This window comes from Meriones unguiculatus, chromosome 1, assembly GCF_030254825.1.
Source record: "Meriones unguiculatus strain TT.TT164.6M chromosome 1, Bangor_MerUng_6.1, whole genome shotgun sequence".
NCBI lineage: Eukaryota > Metazoa > Chordata > Mammalia > Rodentia > Muridae > Meriones > Meriones unguiculatus.
Genome location: NC_083349.1, coordinates 164697536 through 164717345, shown reverse-complemented (window position 1 = coordinate 164717345; position 19810 = coordinate 164697536). Strand labels below are relative to the sequence as shown.

General features: G+C 40.4%; 1 protein-coding gene across 1 annotated transcript in view; it reads left to right on the top strand.

Annotated features, from left to right (window-relative positions):
- Window positions 1-361: 361 nt before the first annotated feature.
- The window catches only part of LOC110563846 (beta-galactosidase-1-like protein 3), a 40069-nt gene continuing 20620 nt past the window's right edge, over window positions 362-19810 (top strand). The window contains exons 1-9 of the mRNA XM_021661056.1: window positions 362-375; window positions 1039-1137; window positions 1287-1499; window positions 5287-5355; window positions 5961-6056; window positions 7312-7420; window positions 9591-9683; window positions 13154-13235; window positions 14078-14142. Coding sequence (XP_021516731.1) covers window positions 362-375; window positions 1039-1137; window positions 1287-1499; window positions 5287-5355; window positions 5961-6056; window positions 7312-7420; window positions 9591-9683; window positions 13154-13235; window positions 14078-14142 — 840 coding nt within the window. The remainder of the gene's footprint in view (window positions 376-1038; window positions 1138-1286; window positions 1500-5286; window positions 5356-5960; window positions 6057-7311; window positions 7421-9590; window positions 9684-13153; window positions 13236-14077; window positions 14143-19810) is intronic.

The following is a 19810-nucleotide window of genomic DNA, read 5'->3' as shown; positions in this document are numbered from 1 at the left end:
ACCCAGTTTAAGGAAGCCAAGGCTGAGATAACTTTGATGATCCTCCCATTTTATTCCCAGCGCAGAGAGGCATTTGGGTACAAAGGGAGGCTGAGACACCCTGAGGGCTCGTCCCTATAGGGCCCAGAGCCAATAGCTGCTCGTGGACACTTTCCTGAAAACCTTGGTCCCAGACCCTGGCCTGGGAACACACTGTAGTGTCAAGGTTGTGGGACCTCCTAGTCTCCAACTCTTGACCTATTTTCATCCAGATACCAGCACTGAGTCGGGCCTGCCAGCCATAATCCTGACTGAAGATCATTTGTCAGAGGCACCCGAGAGAGCAGGAGCTACAAGGACCTTCACTTCCTGGCTTCCAGGGATGGCATACCTCAGGTGACCCTTTCTACTTCCTTTGAAGTAGCCAGAGTCCAGGACCCCAGCCCTGCCAGCTCTTTGAGGCACACACCCCTCCTGAACTCCACCATCCCCACTGCTCTGAAAGTGCTCACCTGGAGGCCTCTAGACCTCCCACAGTGAGTCACACACAAGGATTTGTGGTGCCAGTACTGAGGGCCACCTTTTCAAGTGTCTCTGGCCCAGCTCTTCCCTCTGCAGAGCCCTCTGTATGTATGTGGTGCTGCCCTACTAAGGGCCTGCACATTGACTCTGGGCATGACAGGGCAGTCGTGGATGGTGAGAAGGTGTTTTAGTTGTCCTCCCTGGACCCCTTATATGGATTGTCCCACCTTTCTTGAACTTCCCCGACACTCTGGCAGCAACCCCCCTTCCACCGGACCTCCCCTCCCTCTCAGTGCACAGCTTTGTCCCGTTGTGGTGTGCCCTATGGGGGAGAATTTATTGAAGCTCCGGAGTTGGGGGACTTGGGTAGAACTGGGTAGAGCCACAGCCTCCCTTATCCTGGGTTTCCTGGAAGAATGCTTGTGATGGGTGTCTCTTGCCACAGGCCTCCCTCCAGAAAGTTCTGGAGCAGAGACCTAGTCCTTGCAGTTCAAGGAGCCACTGTGTTCCGCTTGTCATTGTCTCTTTTCCTTGCAGCAAGAGTCTTTCCTGGAAGAGAATCGTGCTTGTGTTCTTCCTGCCAGTTGTCTTAACAGGTCTTGCTCCTAGATATGACAACTTTAAGTCTCCTGCCAGGTTGGTGCAAGGAGTGGGAGCCTTGTCCCTTTTCTTGGAGAAAATAAGGGTCATAAGCAGTTCAGTGTGTCCTTCTAATGGAAGCGTCATTGCCTCAGAGGTTTGCAGCAGTCTCTGTGCTCCCCTTCTCTCTTTCCTCTCCAACCCAGGTTCAGCTGGTCTCGCCTGTCCCCTTTCAAGTTGAAAAACAGAACTATAGGACTTAGCACTGTAATTAATGCTCGGGGCAAACCATATTTCACCCTGGAGGGTCACAAGTTCATGATAGTTGGAGGCTCCATGCACTACTTCCGGGTGCCCAGGGAGTATTGGAAGGACCGCTTGCTGAAGCTTCAAGCCTGTGGATTCAACACTGTCACTACGTGAGTAGCCCTCTTCAGCCTTCGTGATGTCTGTAGCTATACCAGTTGGGGTCCTGTTTTTGAAAGCATGGTATGAAGACTTAGCTCTGGAGTAGCCAATTCCAGCAGGCCCTTTTTCATTAGTACCCAGTTGTTACTCAAATATCATACTTAGTTTGCTCTTCAAAGTCTTGGATGAAGTTGATAGTGTATGGGTGCTTTATCAGCAAGTGTCATTGGGTCACTTATGAGCCAGTAGCCTTAGTGACACACTGAAGCCATACTTATAGATATATACAAGTAAACACACATTTTATTTACAGATACATATTTTAATATTCTTTTTATTTTTAATGATGGAAACAGAAAGGTATTAAGCTGAAACTTCCAGAAGAGCTATATGTTATTGCTTGTTTTTTTATTCCCTGAGAGTCTCATACATGTATATAGTGAATTTTTGTCATTTTCACGCTCCATTACATTCTTAAACCCTAACCTCCCACTGAAACCCTTCTCTCCAACAACTACCTTTCCTATTTTCATGTCTTTGTGCGTGTGACAGAATCAGTTTAGTTAACATTTCTTGCCCGAGAATCGGGGGTTATTTCTTGGGGCATGGGCAGCTTACCAGTGTTTATACCACTAAAAGAGGTGACATTCTTGTCCCTAGCCACCATTAGCTGTGTATGGTCCCTGTGGTGTGCACAAACCTTTCCTTCTTCCATGATGAGATGTTGACAGGTCCAGTCTTGTGAAGGTCTTCTGCAGATAAGCACAGCTCCAGAGAGGTCATGCGTTCAATGGCGATGCTATATCCAGAAAAAAGTCTTTTGCAACAAATCTTCCATCCTTTGACTCTTCTATTTTTATCACTTTCTCTTTGGTGATTTTTTCTGAGCCTTAGAGGGGTGATACAGGCAAACCATTTAGAGTTGAGCACCATGGCAGGCATTCCTTATTCTTTGCACTTTGACCAGCTGCTGCTATTTGAAATTTCTCTGATATAAGTGGAGTACATCACTAACTTACGGATATAAAAAGGAGTATTTAAAAGTTAACTTCATTATATTCATTTTATGGCTTCCAGTTTAGTGTTTTTATGGGATTCCTGGATGTGCAAACAAGTGGGTTTTGATTCTTGTGCTAGCTTTTTTTTTGTATATTAAATAAAAATATTTATTTCACAGGGTTAAAGAATTCTTGTGCTATATTTTTTGGGCTCTTTCCCTCCGTTTGTTTGTCTTGTTCAACACTTGTCCAATTTTTTTTAAAAATTATCTTCCTATGTTTTGTATTGTCATATTTTATTATCTCTTAAAAGCCTGTTCTTTTCTAATAAAAGACAGAAAGTGAGTGGATCCGAATGGGAACCAGGGAGTAGAGGGAAAGAAAAACCATAATCAAGATATGTTATGTGAGAAGAATCTATTTTCTATAAAAGGAAAAATAAAACAAAACAAAACCCCCAAACAAATCAAAATAGGCCTCATTTCTGTTTAACAAATTGAAATATGTTCATTTGTGGTTATAAATGAAATTGATTTAAATTTTATGTGTGCCCTTGTCCAGTCTTCATTTCAATCTTATAAATACGGTCGTAGAGTGAATATTTTTCTACTCATAGGAAATGATTTATACAGACTCACTCTTACAGTGCAGGCTTACAAAGATTTACCTGTGAGATCCTTTGATGTAATCTATGCCTATGAGGTGATGATTCAAAGCACTCAGTAATTATGAAATCATGTCTTCTCTTTCTCCTGAATGTATCCTATTTGTCTATGTCTTTTATTTTCCTTTCTTTTTCAGATTTACTCAAACAAATTTTAAAAAAATGTTTTTCTGTCCCCTACTTACCAGAAGTTATACATTGTATTGTGTAATTGGGCCATTTTTCCCCTTTTAAATCTCATTTTGTTCTTTTTAGTCCTTTCAGACAAGTAGTTTGCAGCCTTGTTGATCATTTTTGTCTATTCACTTTTCTGGTTCACAACTCTGAGTGATGCAGAAATTCCTGTCTTTTTTCTTTGATTTAGTATCTCCTCTCCTTACACCTTCTTGTATTCTGATTTGAATATGCTGCTTTCAAAGATATTTACTTTCAAATATTTTATAAATTTTTTGTATTGTTCTTCTTAACCCATTAGGCACTTGGAGATATGTTTTCTTTTGCTTATCATCATCTGTATCATTTTTATTTGCACTTTCAAACCAGGATGTAGCCAGGCGTGGTATGGTAGATGTTCCTATAATTCCAGAACACTGCGGGGCCAAGGCATGAGACTTATGAATTGGCACCATCTTGGGCTACATAGGGTATTGAAACCTAGTCTCAATAAGCCCCCATATAAGTTCGTTTGTCATTAGAGTCTTCGCATGTTTATTAGATCCTGTTGTGTGTGCATCTTTGTGTATACTGTCCTCTTTTGTGTATGTGTATGCAGATGAACACATGCCATGGTGCATGCATGGATATCAGAGACAACCTTAGGTGTCAGTCCTCATCTTCCACCTTATTTGAGACAGAGCTTTTCTTGTCTTTACACTGTGTGTGCCAGCATAAGTGTTTCTGGAAATTTTCATGCCACCTTCCCCTCCCCACTTAGGACCATTGTGATTAAAGATACTTGAGCTAAACATATGGCTTTTATACTCATGAGTTCTAGAGGTTTTCACTTAGGTCCCCACACTTGTAGGACCAGCACTTGTGCCATCCCCTTGGCGCAGATCCTGAAGTTTAGTTGTCTGTTGAAATCTATATTTTTATTATTTCTTTGTTGTTTATTATCCTTGTTTCTTGAGCATTTCATTCCTCTACCTCTGGCTATGATGCTCATTCATTCCTCTCTTCTCTGTTTTACTCAATGCTACGTTATTAAGAGGACAGAAAGTCATGATAGTATATTTTCTGGATGGAGCTTTCCTTTCCATTTTTATTTCAGGCCACACTCATTATCTATCTGCAAATTCAGAATAGATTTTCCTGCTATTAGTTGAAGGAATAATTTTACCTCATCTGCATATTTTTATTGTTATTTTTCCATATGTTCTCCTTAAAGTCACATGTAAGTAGCATTCATCATTTTCATTGTGTTCTCACACTTTATAAGTATAAATGTTGCTATGGGTGCTATTTTCAGCAGACCACTTTTTAATTCCTCTATCTTAAATTTAGTCAGTCCCATTGTCATGCAACACTTTTATGACCCAAAATCTCTCACTGTACAAAAACGGTGTTTAAAAATCAGAGTTTGTGGGAAATGATGTAAGGAGCACTACCTCCAAACTGTCATCCACACACACAAAGTCATATGGTAAAAAAACAAATCTTACATACGTCTTTGGATGTAGGGTGCTCTTAGTCCTATGGGTGTTGGCCCTGGCTGGCTCTCTCCTTGAAGAGGTTGAAAGGCTGAACTGTCCTTTAGCCTACTGGCTTGTAGGAACTATTTGACTATTAATTTTAATGAATTTTAATTTAATTAACTGTAATTAATTCTTTGTAATACTTGTCAAGAATTGTATATATTTTTATCGCATTTCTTCATTTTCTTTATATTTTTGATAATTATTTAAAAGAGTAGGGTTGCAAGAGAATGTTTATAAACCTATGGAAACTGAGGATAATTGGCATCTTGAAACATAGTTGAATAATAGGGAAAACATGGTTATATCTGTGTAGCAGAGGTTAATTTTCACTAGAAACTTCAGATCACTCCAGCATAGAGACACACTAGGGCTTGGTTTGGTCATCATAGGAATGGGGGGAGGGGTGATGCTTATTGTACTTCTTGTTCCCCTCTTCCAGCTACATCCCATGGAACCTCCATGAGCAAGAGAAGGGGAAATTTGACTTCTCTGACATCCTGGACCTGGAGTATGTGGTCTTTCTGCTTCTGTGGGCTAACCGTGATACAGCTGGGGTGGGAGGGGAGTACTTGATATTGAAGAGAAGCTCTCAGTTGTCTCAGAGAACTCTGAGAACAAAGTTGCTCTGAGAACAAAGAGGGCCTGGGTCAGAGGTACTGTTTACATGGTCTGCACCCAGACTTTGAATATTCCCTAGCCATGGTCTGTCTGTCATCCTGCGACTTCTGACCTTCCCCCACCCTTCATCCCCATTTCACTGAAGCTAGAGGTCTATCTAAGACGCCAGATACTGACAGAGAAGTCAATACACTTGAGTTGCGACTGGGGCTTCCTCATGTTAGCAAGGTTGATGATGGGGACAGAGCCCCTGGACCCAGTGTTACCCTTCCAGTAGGGCTCTGGGGATGGCTATGATGTTGGGAGCTGGTGCAGACCCAGCTCACAGGGTCTCTGGCCTCCTGCCGTGTTCTGCTGAGAGGCCACCTCCACCTCATCCTCGGTTGAAGGAAGGAAGTTGTAGGACATTTCTATACCCTGTTGTGTCCATGGGCTCCATCTATACCCAGCCTCCCTTTGGACTACTCCTGAAGGGCTGGCTGTTTTCCTTTCTAGGACCTATGTTTCACTGGCTGCGAGTGTTGGTCTGTGGGTGATTCTTCGACCAGGGCCGTACATCTGTGCTGAGATTGACCTGGGTGGATTGCCCAGGTGAGCTGCCCCAGTGTCCAGTGTGGTGACTTAGTAAGATGTTTGGCTTTATAGTAAGTAACTTTTCAAGCCAGTGAGCATGATTGTCGTGGTCATTGGTATCCTCGATTGAACTCTACTTCCAGTTCTGGTGGTGGACTCTTGCCTAGAATGGTGGGGGAGGTTTGGGTGCTGCTGTCATCCTTGTTTTCAGAAACAGATTTGAGGTGTGGGTCTTTGCTCATTGAATATGTGGCCATTAAGACCAGTGCAAAGGTAGGTTGGCAATCAAAGGCTGGTCATCCTGTTGCTCCACAGCAAAGTTGCAATGGACGTTTGCATTCATTTCATGAGCTGGAAGAAAGGGACTCAAGCTCTCGAGGAATGTGATGACAAGTTATGGCCTTGTTCTAGAGAACATTCTAGAACATGTCTATTCAGGCATTCATTCTATTCTAACATTCTATTCAGGCGTGTCTCTGGCTGACGGCACGTGACCGCCCGCTGAAACCTCAGCCCCTTCTGTGCCTTCTTGTTTTTCTGGCTTGTTCTTTCATCATGACACCTACTCTCATCCCAGTAAACAGAGGCACAGGGTCTCTTCTGTCACTCTTGTCAGTGACAGAGCACTAGTCCTTCTAGGTCCTGATTTCAGGTATGCCCTGTTGCTCCTCAGGTCAGAAAGCAAAACAAAGCTTTTCTTTAAGGTCAGGCCCCGCTATAACCAGATGATGCACAGAAAAATCCCAAGCTTAAGCTGTGAGAGTAATGGGGAAGCCAGTTCCTCCCTGATGCCTTCAGGAACATCGTCCTTCTGCCTGAAGTCTTAGATATTCGAGGAAAATGTGACTCTGTGCCTGAGGAGTAGAGACTATGCTAAGGGCTAAGGGCTAAGGGCTAAGGGCTGTGTTCTAAAGAACTGGAGGAAAATGGAGTTTTGGGAAGTACAGAAAAAAAAAACCCTAAGACTTGGGAACATTTCCAGGGTCAATCTTTCAGCTTGACTCATCAGAGCTGAGCAGATGTGAAGTACCTTGAGACAGGGATGGCCTGTTTCCTGGTTTGTCTCAAACATCTCTAGAGTCCTGGAGGTTATTCTGAAGAGCCCATATGATGCAGGTCTCCTGAACACTTTGAGTATCAACGTTTGGTAGACAGAAAGACATCAAAGCTCTAGGTGGCTCAGAGCAGAGATATCTGCTGTGCTCAGCTAGCCAGACCTGTCCTCTCTCCTGCTTCCTGCTTCCTATACTAATATTTTGCCTCTTGTTTCTAGCTGGCTTCTGCGCTATCCTGAGTCAAAACTGAGAACAACCAACAAGAGCTTTCTTGAGGCTGTTGATAGGTATTTTGATCATCTGATTCCCAGAATACTTCCTCTCCAGGTGAAAAAAAATCCCTTCTCAATTCATCATAAAGAGTGTGTGGGTGTGGAAGGATGTAGAAAATGAAAGCGGAGATGAGGTAGCCTTCAGGTGAACTTTTTTAGTAGGGTTAGAAAACCACAAACTGAAGTTGGAAGAGTAATAACATTATACCACAGGCATCCTGATAGCATCTCGGAGGGGAAAGTCTCCAATTCTAAAGGACAAAGGGATGTCATAACTCATACAGGTTTTAGTGTTTTGTGTTTGGAGGGGTCGGGTGAGCGCCATATTAGCTTGATGTCAAGAGTCACAAGATAGGAAAACACTAGATAAAGTAAAATTGTAAATTCAGACTCCATAACACATTTTATTGTTTTTCTGTCTCAGAGAGTACAGGGGAGCTTGGCCTGATTTCTGAAGATAGGGACCGTTAGAAGATACGTGATCTAACAACATGCACAAAAAATACTTGTGGCTCACCACTGAGTGGGGCATTCCCAGTCTCTTCAGGATACTAAACTGATTTTCTTACAATCTACACCCTCAAGTTAAGTATAGAATATTTGATTGGTCCTCATGGCTTTGCCCCAGAGCTTCTAAAAAGACATTAAATGAGACAGGGATAACACAAAATGTTGTCCCAGTTGGTCATATGTACCTTACATCTACTAAGCTTGCTGATCAGCTCACTGACAGTGACTACTCTGAATGGACCCTGTTGTTTCAACTGGTTAATTCTGGAGAAAATGCAAACAAAAATATTTTTTAAAACTATGGGAAAATAAAATTCTTCCCATGTTGTCCCTAGTAATTTAATTGACTCTTTCGGAGACAACTGTTTTTCTTTTCTTTCGTTTTTTTGTTTTTTGAGATAGGGTTTCTCTATGCAGTCTTGGCTGTCCTGGACTCACTTTGTAGACCAGGCTGGCCTCGAACTCACAGAGAGCCGCCTGCCTCTGCCTCCCAGAGGGCTGGGATTACAGGCATGAACCACCGAGCCTGGCTGACAACCATTTTTCTTAACCACACTTTTATGTAGACCCCTCCCCCCCCAAATTTCAACCTACAAAAGTATGCATATACATGTTCTTTTAAATATAAAGTGTAGAGCTTCCTGTAGGTGTTTTCTTGCTACTTAAGAAACTGTATCTGAAAACTGTCAGTCTTCTTGATCACTGCATGGGCTTGCACAGTAGAATACACCACATCCATTATTCCTGACCTATTCATGAATGTTGGGATTTTTTTTGTTTTATGCTATAAAACATGACTTGGCTCATTTCATGCATCAGTTTGTGTCTATGTGACTGTTGTTTCTGGTTTGATGTCTCCTGCTGGAAAGAACACAGACACTATGAACTGCCATTCTTCACAAGATACCTGATGCTAGGGGCAAATAATGCTTTTCATTTTCAGATATTCAGCCTGTAGCACAGACTGAAGCATGACAAGAATGTGTACCTTATATAATGTAGCACAGTTTGTATGACTGAATTTGTTCAATTTTTGTGATAGTCTTTGGTTTGATAAGTAAAAATATGTGTCTTTTCCAAAACTATGAATGTGTATGATTGTGAGTTAAATAATAAACCTCTTGATGTAGCCTGAAACAAGTAAGATAACAAATTCTCAGGGATTTTCCAACAAGGTGTTTGAAAATGCCATCTTTGCGGTTGAGGAAGCTGATGACCTATGAAGCCAGCTGTTTTCTTCCTGGATATTGATAACATTCAGTTAGTTCTTACAGAGCACAGGCTCTGTGATGATTCCATGGTGGGAGGAAAATAGAAATCTTCCTTTAGAAGGAAAAGAGGAAGGTACATAAAAGAGAGGGAGCTGTATGAAATATCTGCTCATGGGGTTTGGGGGAGTGGAACGGAAGCCTGCAGGATGGGTTAGGTGGAAAGGAGGTAAAGTAGAGGTGGAAGTGAGTTTTTAGATGTGAGCACTCACAGCTAATGAATATGAGAAACAGAAGATAAGCTGGTGCTCCTATATCCACAAAACGTTGTGGAAGGTAGGGCATGTTCAGGCACGTATGTGCCTAGGGATGAGTGAAGGTTCCAGTCTCCAACAGATATGAGAGAAAGCATCATATCAGTTCTAGTATCTTTATTAGCAGCCCTGACTCCCGACGTTTGCTCCCATAGCTAGGTTGTTTTTTAACTGTCATCTGTTTGCTTCTCAGTACAGCCATGGTGGCCCTGTGATTGCTGTCCAAATAGAGAATGAATATGGTTCATTTTATAAGGATAAAAACTACATGAATTACCTTAAGAAGGTAGGAATAGTTGCTCTGCATCCATATTTTTTTTTCCTTCTAAAATGCGTACCTGATTGCCAGCCTCACGGGTGTTATGTGACTTTTCTTGGAGAGATGTGAACAAACCCATTAGATTGCTGATGCTAGAATGAAGAAATGATTACACCCAAGGCTAGCTTAATGAATCAGTGAGTTTACTGGGATTACTTCCAGGGGTTCCTTTGGGTGGTTCAAAGATAGCTGCATCATTGAGAAGTCATACAACACTGTCTTTGGAACATGGCTTGTATGTAATTCAGAGTATTGTAGTCCCCCTCCACAGCAGGCACCGCTGCTTCTGTAACCCTGGAGAGGAGCCTTGTGAATTTTCTGTTTCAGGAGCTTTCTGATCCTTCGATGTTTTGTTTACTTCCTAGGCTTTAGATTTTCTAGTTACTTTCTGAGTTTTATGAGCTTATCTTCCTCACCCAGGAGGTCCCTCCCCCTGCACCTCCCCAGTCCCCAAAGCAGGATTTCGCTGTGTAGCTCTGGCTGTCCTGGGACTCTCTCTATAGACCTGGCTGCTCTTGAACTCACAGAGATCCACCTGCCTCTGCCTTCTGCATGCTGGGATTAAAAGTGTGCTCCACCACTACCCAGCTAGGAGGTAATATTTTAATTTAGAGGAAACAGCATCTTACTGATCATCTCCATCATTAACATGTGAAAATCATATTTACTTTTTCAATAAATTTCCCACATAATCATTTTAATCAAGATAAATATGAATTACTTTGTTATTATTATACAAAATGTGATGTCAGATATCATTGCTCTAAGGATTTTTTTTTTTTAGATTTTTAAAAATGTATTTATTCATTCATTCACTTTACATACTGGTTGCAGTCCTCCCTCTCCTTTCAGTCCTCCCTATAACCCTCTCCACCTTTTTCTCCCCTCTTCTCCTCAGAGAAGGGGGCAGTCCTCCATGGGTGGCCCCCCAATCACATTAAGTTGTACACTGTGTTATCATCTTACATTCTACAGATGATGCAACATCAGTTACTTGTCTGCTTGTACAAATACCTAGCAGATTTTAGATTAGTTCTAGATTTTGTTAACTTTGTGTTAGAACATTTTTAACCAACCACATCTTTGCTACAGGAAAGATCTTGATAAATATTATTTTTTTATTCCTTGCATTTAAGACATTCTTATGAAAATATTTTCAAAGAGTCTCATTGATACAAAAGAGGTTAAGAAACTGTTTTTGTTGTTTTGTTTTTGCAAGGAGAAGATGTCCCCATTGCAACATTTTTCTGGTTAGTAGAGAGATTGTAAGGATCTTCTTAAATCATGGAAATTTTGTACTTCCATCCAAAGCCTATTATGGCTTACAGTTTTTTGGTTTATAAGGTTTATATTCTGTCCTTTTGGGACAGTGATTAGGCCTTGCTAGAGTCCTTTCTTGTAGCTTAGGCCCCTCCTTGTTCTTTACTTCCCTCATTTAAGGAATTCAGGAGCTCCAGTCCCAACTGGACTCTGCCCTTAGGGAACAAAACATGGTACAGCTTCCAGGTTTTTGCCTGACTCCCTTGGTCATGGTGCTGCTTCCTTGACTCTGTCAACACAGAAACTGGGAATGGATGGCCTGAACTCAGTCATTGTTGTTCAGCTAAAATTGTTTTTTCTTGATCTTCCTTTTTTGTAGAAAGTTACTGAGTTGGGTGTGGTCATGTACACCTGTAACCTGTAGCACTTGCAAGCCAGAGGCAGTAGGATCAGGAGCTCAAGAGCATTCTCAGCCACACAGCAAGTTCAAGGGCAGCTTAGGCTATAGGAAGCACCATCTTAAACAACAATAGCAGCAATAACACTTACCCCTTAACTTCATTCCCAGGACTATATGTGGCTATGTGAACGTAGTAGGTACACAGGGAAGATCCCATGCTTTTTGAGCCACCTGTCTGATTTCCAGGTGGTATAAGCAGAGTTTTCAGAATATAGTTCTCCTTTCCTACAGAAAAAGTAGAATTTTTTTTTTGTTTGTTTCTGTTGATAGAATCAACAGAAAATTAGAATTCAAGCTTTGTGAAGTTGATTGGTACTCTTAGGACCTAACAGGGTTGGCCCTTCCCTTGTAGTATTGAGACCACTAGACAAAAAAATTTAAAAGATAAAAAAAACAAGTTTATTTATAGAAATGACATGGCAACAGGCTCCTTTGACAACCTGATTGCTGCTGCAAAAGGAGAAGACAAGGCTGAAGTTTTTAAAGGCCCAAACCACAACTGTTTCAACCCTGGGGATTTTCTGCTACATGAGGTATTATCAAGTTTTTTGGTTTTGTTTTGCTTTTCCTGAGCAAGCAGCAGTTAAATGAGATTACAGAGCAGAATGAATCTGGTTAATATTATATGATAACAATTATACAATAAGGAAAGGGGGAATATTTTAGGAAACAAATCAAATGGCTCTGAGATCACCCTCCTTTTTAGATTATTGTTAAGACTTAGCTGCTGACAGAGCTCACCTTAAGGCTATGTTCCAGACATCCTGTGGTTAACAATCCTCAGACTAAGAATAAGGTCCTGCTGACTTCTAGATTTTTCTTTTTCTTTCTTTTATTTTTTTTAATATAGTATCTTAGTTTGAAACTCAGTTCAAAACAGAGCTTGCTTTTAACTCTTACAACAGAACCAAATACCTTCCATCTTTTTTTTTCTGTGGTATGGTCATTGAGAAACTCAGCTTTCATTTACCATGGATGTCAGGGTCCACAGGCCTCCACAGCTTTACTACAACTTATGGAACCACACCAAGCTGAGCCTAAAGCAACAATTCCTCATTGCCCAAATTGTAGACGATCATTCTACATTCTGCGTTAGTCAACTTCACACTGCTGCAACATGTTCCTTACATACAATCAAAGTAGTCATATGCATGTATGAAAAGTCAGGATGAAAAAAAACACAAAAAACAAAACAAAACAAAAAAGAAAAGTCAGGATGAAGCCTATTGTTATGTATGATTGATATATGCCAACTAAAAAGTAAATGAAAGCTGAAATCATTAACCTATGAGCGAAATAGACTTACATTGGCTCACAGCTTTGTAATTCCAGTCCATGATTGGCTCACTCTAGTGGGGCTTGTGTTGAAAGACAATGCATATCATCACAGAAGTCCCAAGCAGAATCAACCCACTTACCTCTTGATCTGGTAGTGCAAGGAAAGAGAAAAAAACTGGACTACCATAGTCTCCTTTCAGAACCTATGTCCAAAGACCTAAAGACCTCTTTACTTTCTAAAGTATGTACCTTCTGTCACTAGCCTCAAGCTGAACACAAATCTTTGTTATCATACACACACTGGGGAAACACTCCATACACTTGTTTTGTAGTTCCCACTCTATCTGAACCAAACTGTCTTTATGATCTAATTTTACAATATCTGTTCTTTACCATGGGAGCAAGAGAAGTGGGTTCATAATGTTCATTCTCTCAACAGGCTCTGCTGAAGAGAGGGATTGTAGAGCTCCTCTTGACCTCAGATAATGGCAATGACATTCACTTTGGCTCTGTCCAAGGAGGTACTGGTTTACAGTCATTTTATGGGACATCCAAGACTCTTAGCCAGCCAATGTAAATTGTGACAAAGTATCAAAGAGACCCAGATGTATTTCTGATCCTATTTCCCATGTCATTTGAGATGGATCCCAGAGATTTGATATGATACAAAATGAGGTACAGCATCAAAGTTTAGAGTTCAAATATCATGTGTCATTTTTTTCCCTCTTTGAACAGAACACCGATAGAGCTCTTCTTTCTGAGTATATCCTTCAATATTTTAAATAGGTAGGAATCTAGGCTGGTGCAGGATATGGCTTAGGGCCTTGGGGATCCCCATCAGTATGTACAGTCACATAGGGAGCTATTAGATGGATGTAAATGAAACACACTGCAGTCAAAGTTCCAGTCCAGGCATCATACATCTTAGTCTACTCCATGCAGACATCTAGCAGATCATTAAAAAAATCAGTAGAATCACAAACTGATAACAATATAGGAGAATGCCATGATCATAGTGATTGGGTCCAGGGAACATCATGAGGTGATCTTAAGTGTAGCTTGGTAGCTATTGTGGACTGCTATCTTCTTTTTCTTTTTGTGGGTAACTCTCTTCTTATTACCATACCCTGGAAAGTGTTGAGCCTAGGATCAGAAACTTTCATTCAGTGATCCACCTATTTGTACAAAGTGCGGTTAAATTTAAAAAGATAATGTTGCTGCATGTATGATTTGGCAATAGCTATGACAGTGTGCTTCACAAGTGGGTTACAAACAGTATCTATCACTTCTACTCATCTGTCTCAGATCAATGTTCTTATGATCCTTGTCACAATGTTTCAGAGGAAACTTTCTTTCTCTACAGCATTGGCTACTATAAACACACAAGCATTTGTGGAGGATTATTTTATTAAGCTTCATCGAATGCAGGTAAGATTGCAAGCAATGCAGTTTGTTTTTCTTTCCTCAAGACCTTGCTATTGATGCAACCAATGTTGGAGAACACAGGAGTTATGACAAGGATATCACCATTTCACCCTGAACCTTAGTGAAGTTCAAAGCCAATTGGTGAGAAGGAACTTACTTCTCCTTCTAGAAAGCATGAAAGGCTTATGCCAGATGAGAAGCAAATGTGATCAGAGGCAATAAATTATGTCCTTCCTCCCAGAGGATACAGTAAGGAAATGGGCCATTGCTGGTGCTCATGTGTATCTCATCCTCATCTGTTGGTACTTTTACTAGAATGTTAGGATTCTGTGTTTGTTGCTGAACTAAAACCTCAGGAGAGATATTGGTGGAATATGGGTATATTCAAGAAATGGGAAGGAAATATGTGTATTTAAGACAAGCCTTTCTTTCTTTCTTTCTTTCTTTCTTTCTTTCTTTCTTTCTTTCTTTCTTTCTTTCTTTCTTTCTTTCTTTCTTCCTTTTTGTAGGACCATTCATATTAGCTGAGGATGGGGGAGATAACTTAGGTCAGATATCCTACTTTTGGAATAAACATGTAAGATCCTCCCTCAGCATGCAGGTCCAGGAAGGCTCTGAGGTGAGGTTAGAAGTGTCTTCTTTTGGTGGGGTATACTTATTCTGTAGTGATGAATATAGAACTTTATTTTTGAGAATGTCAGTGAGGGTTAGTAATTAGTAGTGTAACATAGAGTTCTTTCAACTTTTCCTTTTTAGAAAACGTTTAGTGTGTGTGTGTTAGGCAGGTACTCATGTATCACAGTGCATGTGTAGAGGTCAGAAGACAACTTTGTGGAATGGGTTCTTTTCTTTCACCTTTATGTGGGTTCTGGAGATCAACCCAAGGTCACCAGGCTTGCATGGCAAGTTCTTTTACCCACTGAGCTGTCTCACTGGTCCCCTGTTCAACTTTTAGCCAGCTGTTTGTCAGCACTTTGGGCTTTCCAGGTTTTTATCAGCATCTTGCCTAGTGGTTGAAAGAGGTGGAATGGGTTAGTCTTTGGATGTGAAAGCCCAGAGTGCAGACTAATGAAAAGACATCAGTATCTGGCTTAATTGCAATCCATCCTGCTTAATCCCAGCTTCATTTTGTAATTTAAGAGGTGGAAAGACTATCATAAAGACTAACATTGTGGGGTCCAATTAAAGCAACATAACTCAAACACTAGGTCAACGCAGGTGACAAAAATTTATTATAATCAAGCTGCTACTGACTAATCAGTGCCACAGAACAGACTTAGGAGCTGAACTGTGACCCTGAAGGGACACTGTACAGCATATTTTAAAAATGAAACCATAAAGCAAAAGAGGGTGATATGGCTGTATTGTTGTCCAATCATATTTTTACATAAGGGGTTGAACAAGGGAGTTTCCATCAGTCAGGATGGGGGTAGGTTCCTGGGCCTGGGATCATGAACTTAGTTTGACCCTGCCAGCAATATGGAGAAGTTGTCCTTGAAGTGGCTGGACTCAGACAATTGTCTCCTTACAAGTTGTCCCTGAGATGTCTGGACTCAGATAACTGCTTCCTTACAACAGAAGCTGTTCAGCTGTTGGGAAGTCCCCAGCTCCCGTAGGGCCTGGGACCTTGAACTTAGTTTCTACCTATGATTAAATGGAGTTTGAAAACAATAAGTTTCTTTTGCTAGTTTCCAACACTCTAAAGTTTTTTATTTTATTTTATTTTTTTACATGTAATTTTAAAGCAGCTTAGGCCTGCTTTGTGGTACCATACTCATCCATAGCTGAGCCATAACTAATGCTTAGTGGGTATTTTGAAAAGGTTAGTCAGTGTCTTTTTCTTTAATTAAAGTTCTATTTATCTTTATTTTGTGTTTGACTATTTTGCTTTTGTAGTGTTCTACCTACGTGTAGTCCCTCCAGGGAACAGAAGGGGGAGGGATCCTGGGAACTGGAGTTAGTGGTGGTTGTGAGCTGCCATGTAGGTGCTAAGAAACAAACTCCAGTTCTCTGCAACAGCCAGTGCTTTTATCTGCTGAGCCGTCTCTCCAGCCCCACCAGTGCCTGATTAAGCAGATGCTTCATCTTTTTCATTTTCCCCAAATATAGTCTGCACAAATAGTTTGATAGACTAGGCCACACTGAGAATCAGGATGCCCATGATGAATATAATCCTTAGTTTATTTGGAAATCTTTACTCACTATTTAAGTGACTTCAGAAACAAAGGATTGGTTTTAACCACCTCCATTGAAGCTTGGTACTCTAAACCTGGAAAGAGTTTCCTAGAGCAAGATTTAATTGTTGAGGTTGTTTCATCACTTCTAGAAGGCTCTCCCACCATCTTGAAACCTGATATTTTCCCATTCATTGGTTGTCAACCAGTATCTTCTTTTTTCTTTCAATAGTATTAATACCTGATGAGAAAGAAGTCCCAAAGTAGACAGTCTCTGAAAATTCCCAAGTCTTCAGCAAAAATATTGCTAAAGATAACAGGGGAATTTTTTTTAATTATTTAAAAATTTCATACATAGGTACAATGTATTTTGATGACCTTCACCTCCCCCACTGCTCCTCCCAACTCCTCCCTTATAACTTTATGTCCTCTTTTGTTTGTTTGTTGTTTTCTCTGTGTGTGTGTTTTTAAAAATAAACTATGGAGTCCAATTTGTGTGGCCTATATACTCAGTGGTAGGCAGTGCGGTGGCAATCACTGGTGGTTGGCTAACCTTCCATAGGCCACACCCTTAAAGAAACAGGACTGTCTTTCCCCCAGCTGTCATCGACACTGTCAGCCTTTCAGCTGGGGGCTCCTGGCCCCTCTGCCCTCTGTGTTGGACTATCAATTGGCTTGCTCTTGTGTGGGTATTGTGTGGGCAAACAAGGAGAAAATGTGAAACTCTGAGATACTATAGCCCAGGAGTATTAGAAGGAGTCTTTGGTGTTAGATCATTGTATTCAAAAGCATAGAGCAATCTTCTGGCTTTGCCTTTGAGTATGTTGTGAAAACAAAACTTAAAAAAAAAAAACTAAGTGAAAAATAAAAATGCCCCAAACAAACAAACAAAACCCAAACTAAATAACTAAATAAAGCTAAAACCAGCTCACCAAACACACATAGAAACCAAAAAGAAATAAACCCCCAAACAATCCTGAAGGACCCAAATTAAAAAACATCCATTGTTTCCCAGAATAACATTCATTGAAAATTTGGCATGGTAGAATGAATGAGTGTATTATGCAATGTTTTTGTAGTTTTCAAATCTTTAAAAAAAAGTCATATTCATTTGTGTGGGTTTTTAAATTGTCAGAATTGGAGTGTTAGAGGCCAATAGGCATGCTAGATTAGTTCATAGTTAAAAAATTTGCAATATGGTCTGAATTCTTTCCAAAACCTCTTATTTGAGGGACCCCCCTCCTTCCAAGACCCTGTAATTATCATTTAAAAATCAGATTTAGCTAGTTGTGCACTTCATACCTAACTAGGGGTCCCATCTAGTCAAATAGCTTTACTGCCTTATAGGTCTCATAGGAACAAAAGTTCCCTGGCTGTCTTTTCAGTGAGAGCAAGTAGCATTTGCAAGCAGATGGCTTTTCCTAATTGGGACCTGTGGGTAAATTTGCTATCGTTTTAGAGAAAAAGTCATTGGAGAGTTTAATTTACACAATTAGTTGTGTCCATTAATAGAGCTAGGCATTCTAGCATGTAGAGGAGATGCTATTTTAATATGGTTTCGTCCAGCTTCCCAGTTGACAGCTGCAGGTTGGAAAAAGTCAGTTACTTCTCATGTTACTTCTGATTTTTTATCATTCTGAACTATTTTGTGTTGAGAACAGTATAATTAGAGTCTGTGTTCAAGTGAAACTTCATAATTTGACTTCCCACTGTTGTTTGCACTGAGGGTTCCTGTGGAAAATTTGAATTGGCTCCAAAATATTAGGGAACACCTGGGCTCTTCACTCATCTTCTGATTTACTGTTCTGTCTTCTCTTTCTCTTGTTTCTAGCACTTTATTTAATTTTTGGTCTTTATGCTTCTAGTGTCCTTGTTCCTTGTAATATGCACATTGATCCAGACATTCTCATTTCCACATGGGCCTCATCAATTTCTTTCCTTTTCTCACATTCTATATTATTTGGTTATTGCATTGTATATTTTGAAATCAATACCTACAAAGTGAGATAAATTCAGTCCTATAGCCACATCCGACTTCTTTGTGTCTTCTGTGACTATCAGAGGTACTTTATCCTATAAAGGTAATGCCAACCACTCTCATATTCCCTTGGTCAGCATTAATGTGCTTTCCACACACCTGATAATGTATTTTTTAAAGTTCTGTAGGGTTCTTGTTTTTATTTATTGCATTTCTTGTATTTCCTTGAAACTTCTATTAGCTAGTCATTGGCTTACCCCTTTCAGAATGTATTGCTTGATCTGTTAGCATTATCCCACTGTTAGATTACAGTTAGAGTCTGCTGATGTTGTAGCCTCTAGTATCAAGTATCTACAGGATTTTCTTGGTGGGGTTACTATGCTTCTCCCTAACCTTGGTTGTCTGTTACTAATGTTTTCTTTTTTCTTTTCTTTTGCAGTTTGTAGAATATTTAAAAGAGTTTGAATGTCTGCCCAAGTAGGGTGTAAACAAAATAAAGACAGGCAAATTGGCTATTTTTTTTTGTAAATTATTTGTATGATTAGTTTAACATATCTGGAGATGAGACTGGACTCTAAGTGTAGAAATATCTTGCTGCCTTGTCCTTCTCATTCCAACTGTTGATTGGGTACTATGGTAAAGGTATTGTCTTGCCTCAAAATAGAATGAGTCTTATCCAGACTGAGTACTTTGTTAGGTTTTCAAGGGGAAAACATTTCAAATGGTAAGGATGATTCCCATGGTAATTCAAACGTTAAGGTGTGCTGTGGGTTCAACACTAAGTGGAGATGGATTTAAAGAGACAAAACACCTAAACCAAAATAAATTAAAGACACACATGAAGTCAGTGTCATCATTTTCCCCTTTCTCCTAAGGAGAGAGATAAAGCCTTTTACTCCTGCCAGACGCCTTAGTTCAGCTTCTTTCTTAGAGTTATGAAACAAGAGTACGAAAGCTTATACACAAGTAGCTTTATCCCATTTGACAAAATGATTCTAAGAAATGACATGACAATTTAAAGAACCTTTAGGAAGCCATCAGCCACCAGAGTCTAACGCAGAAGTTGACTAATTCCATATTTGGATAATATGCTGCTCTTTCTTGCTCACAGACCCGTAACAGGAATTTGCCCAGTTAGTGAAGGTGTGGTTCCCAGCTAGTACTGAAACTGCACCACACATCCTAGGAAACAAGTTATAAAAAGAAAAAGACAAACAGCTAAACCAAACATATTTCTTCAGAGAAATACATTTCCTGAGACTTGCCACCCTCTGGTTTATAGCTCATACTGGTAGTGTGTCTGCCAACACCTAGAACCACTACCCAAACTTCATGCACTGGAAATGACTGATCTCGTGCCAGCTCATACACAGAGTGACCCAAGCAAGGTCAAAAAATGGGTTAAGCCTCAAACATGGACATAAGAACCCCAGGCTGGAACTCATCAGCTAATGAGGAAAGCCAGATAGCCAAATGAATAGAGTACTTTAAAAACAAAACCAACAAATAAAGTCTTTTC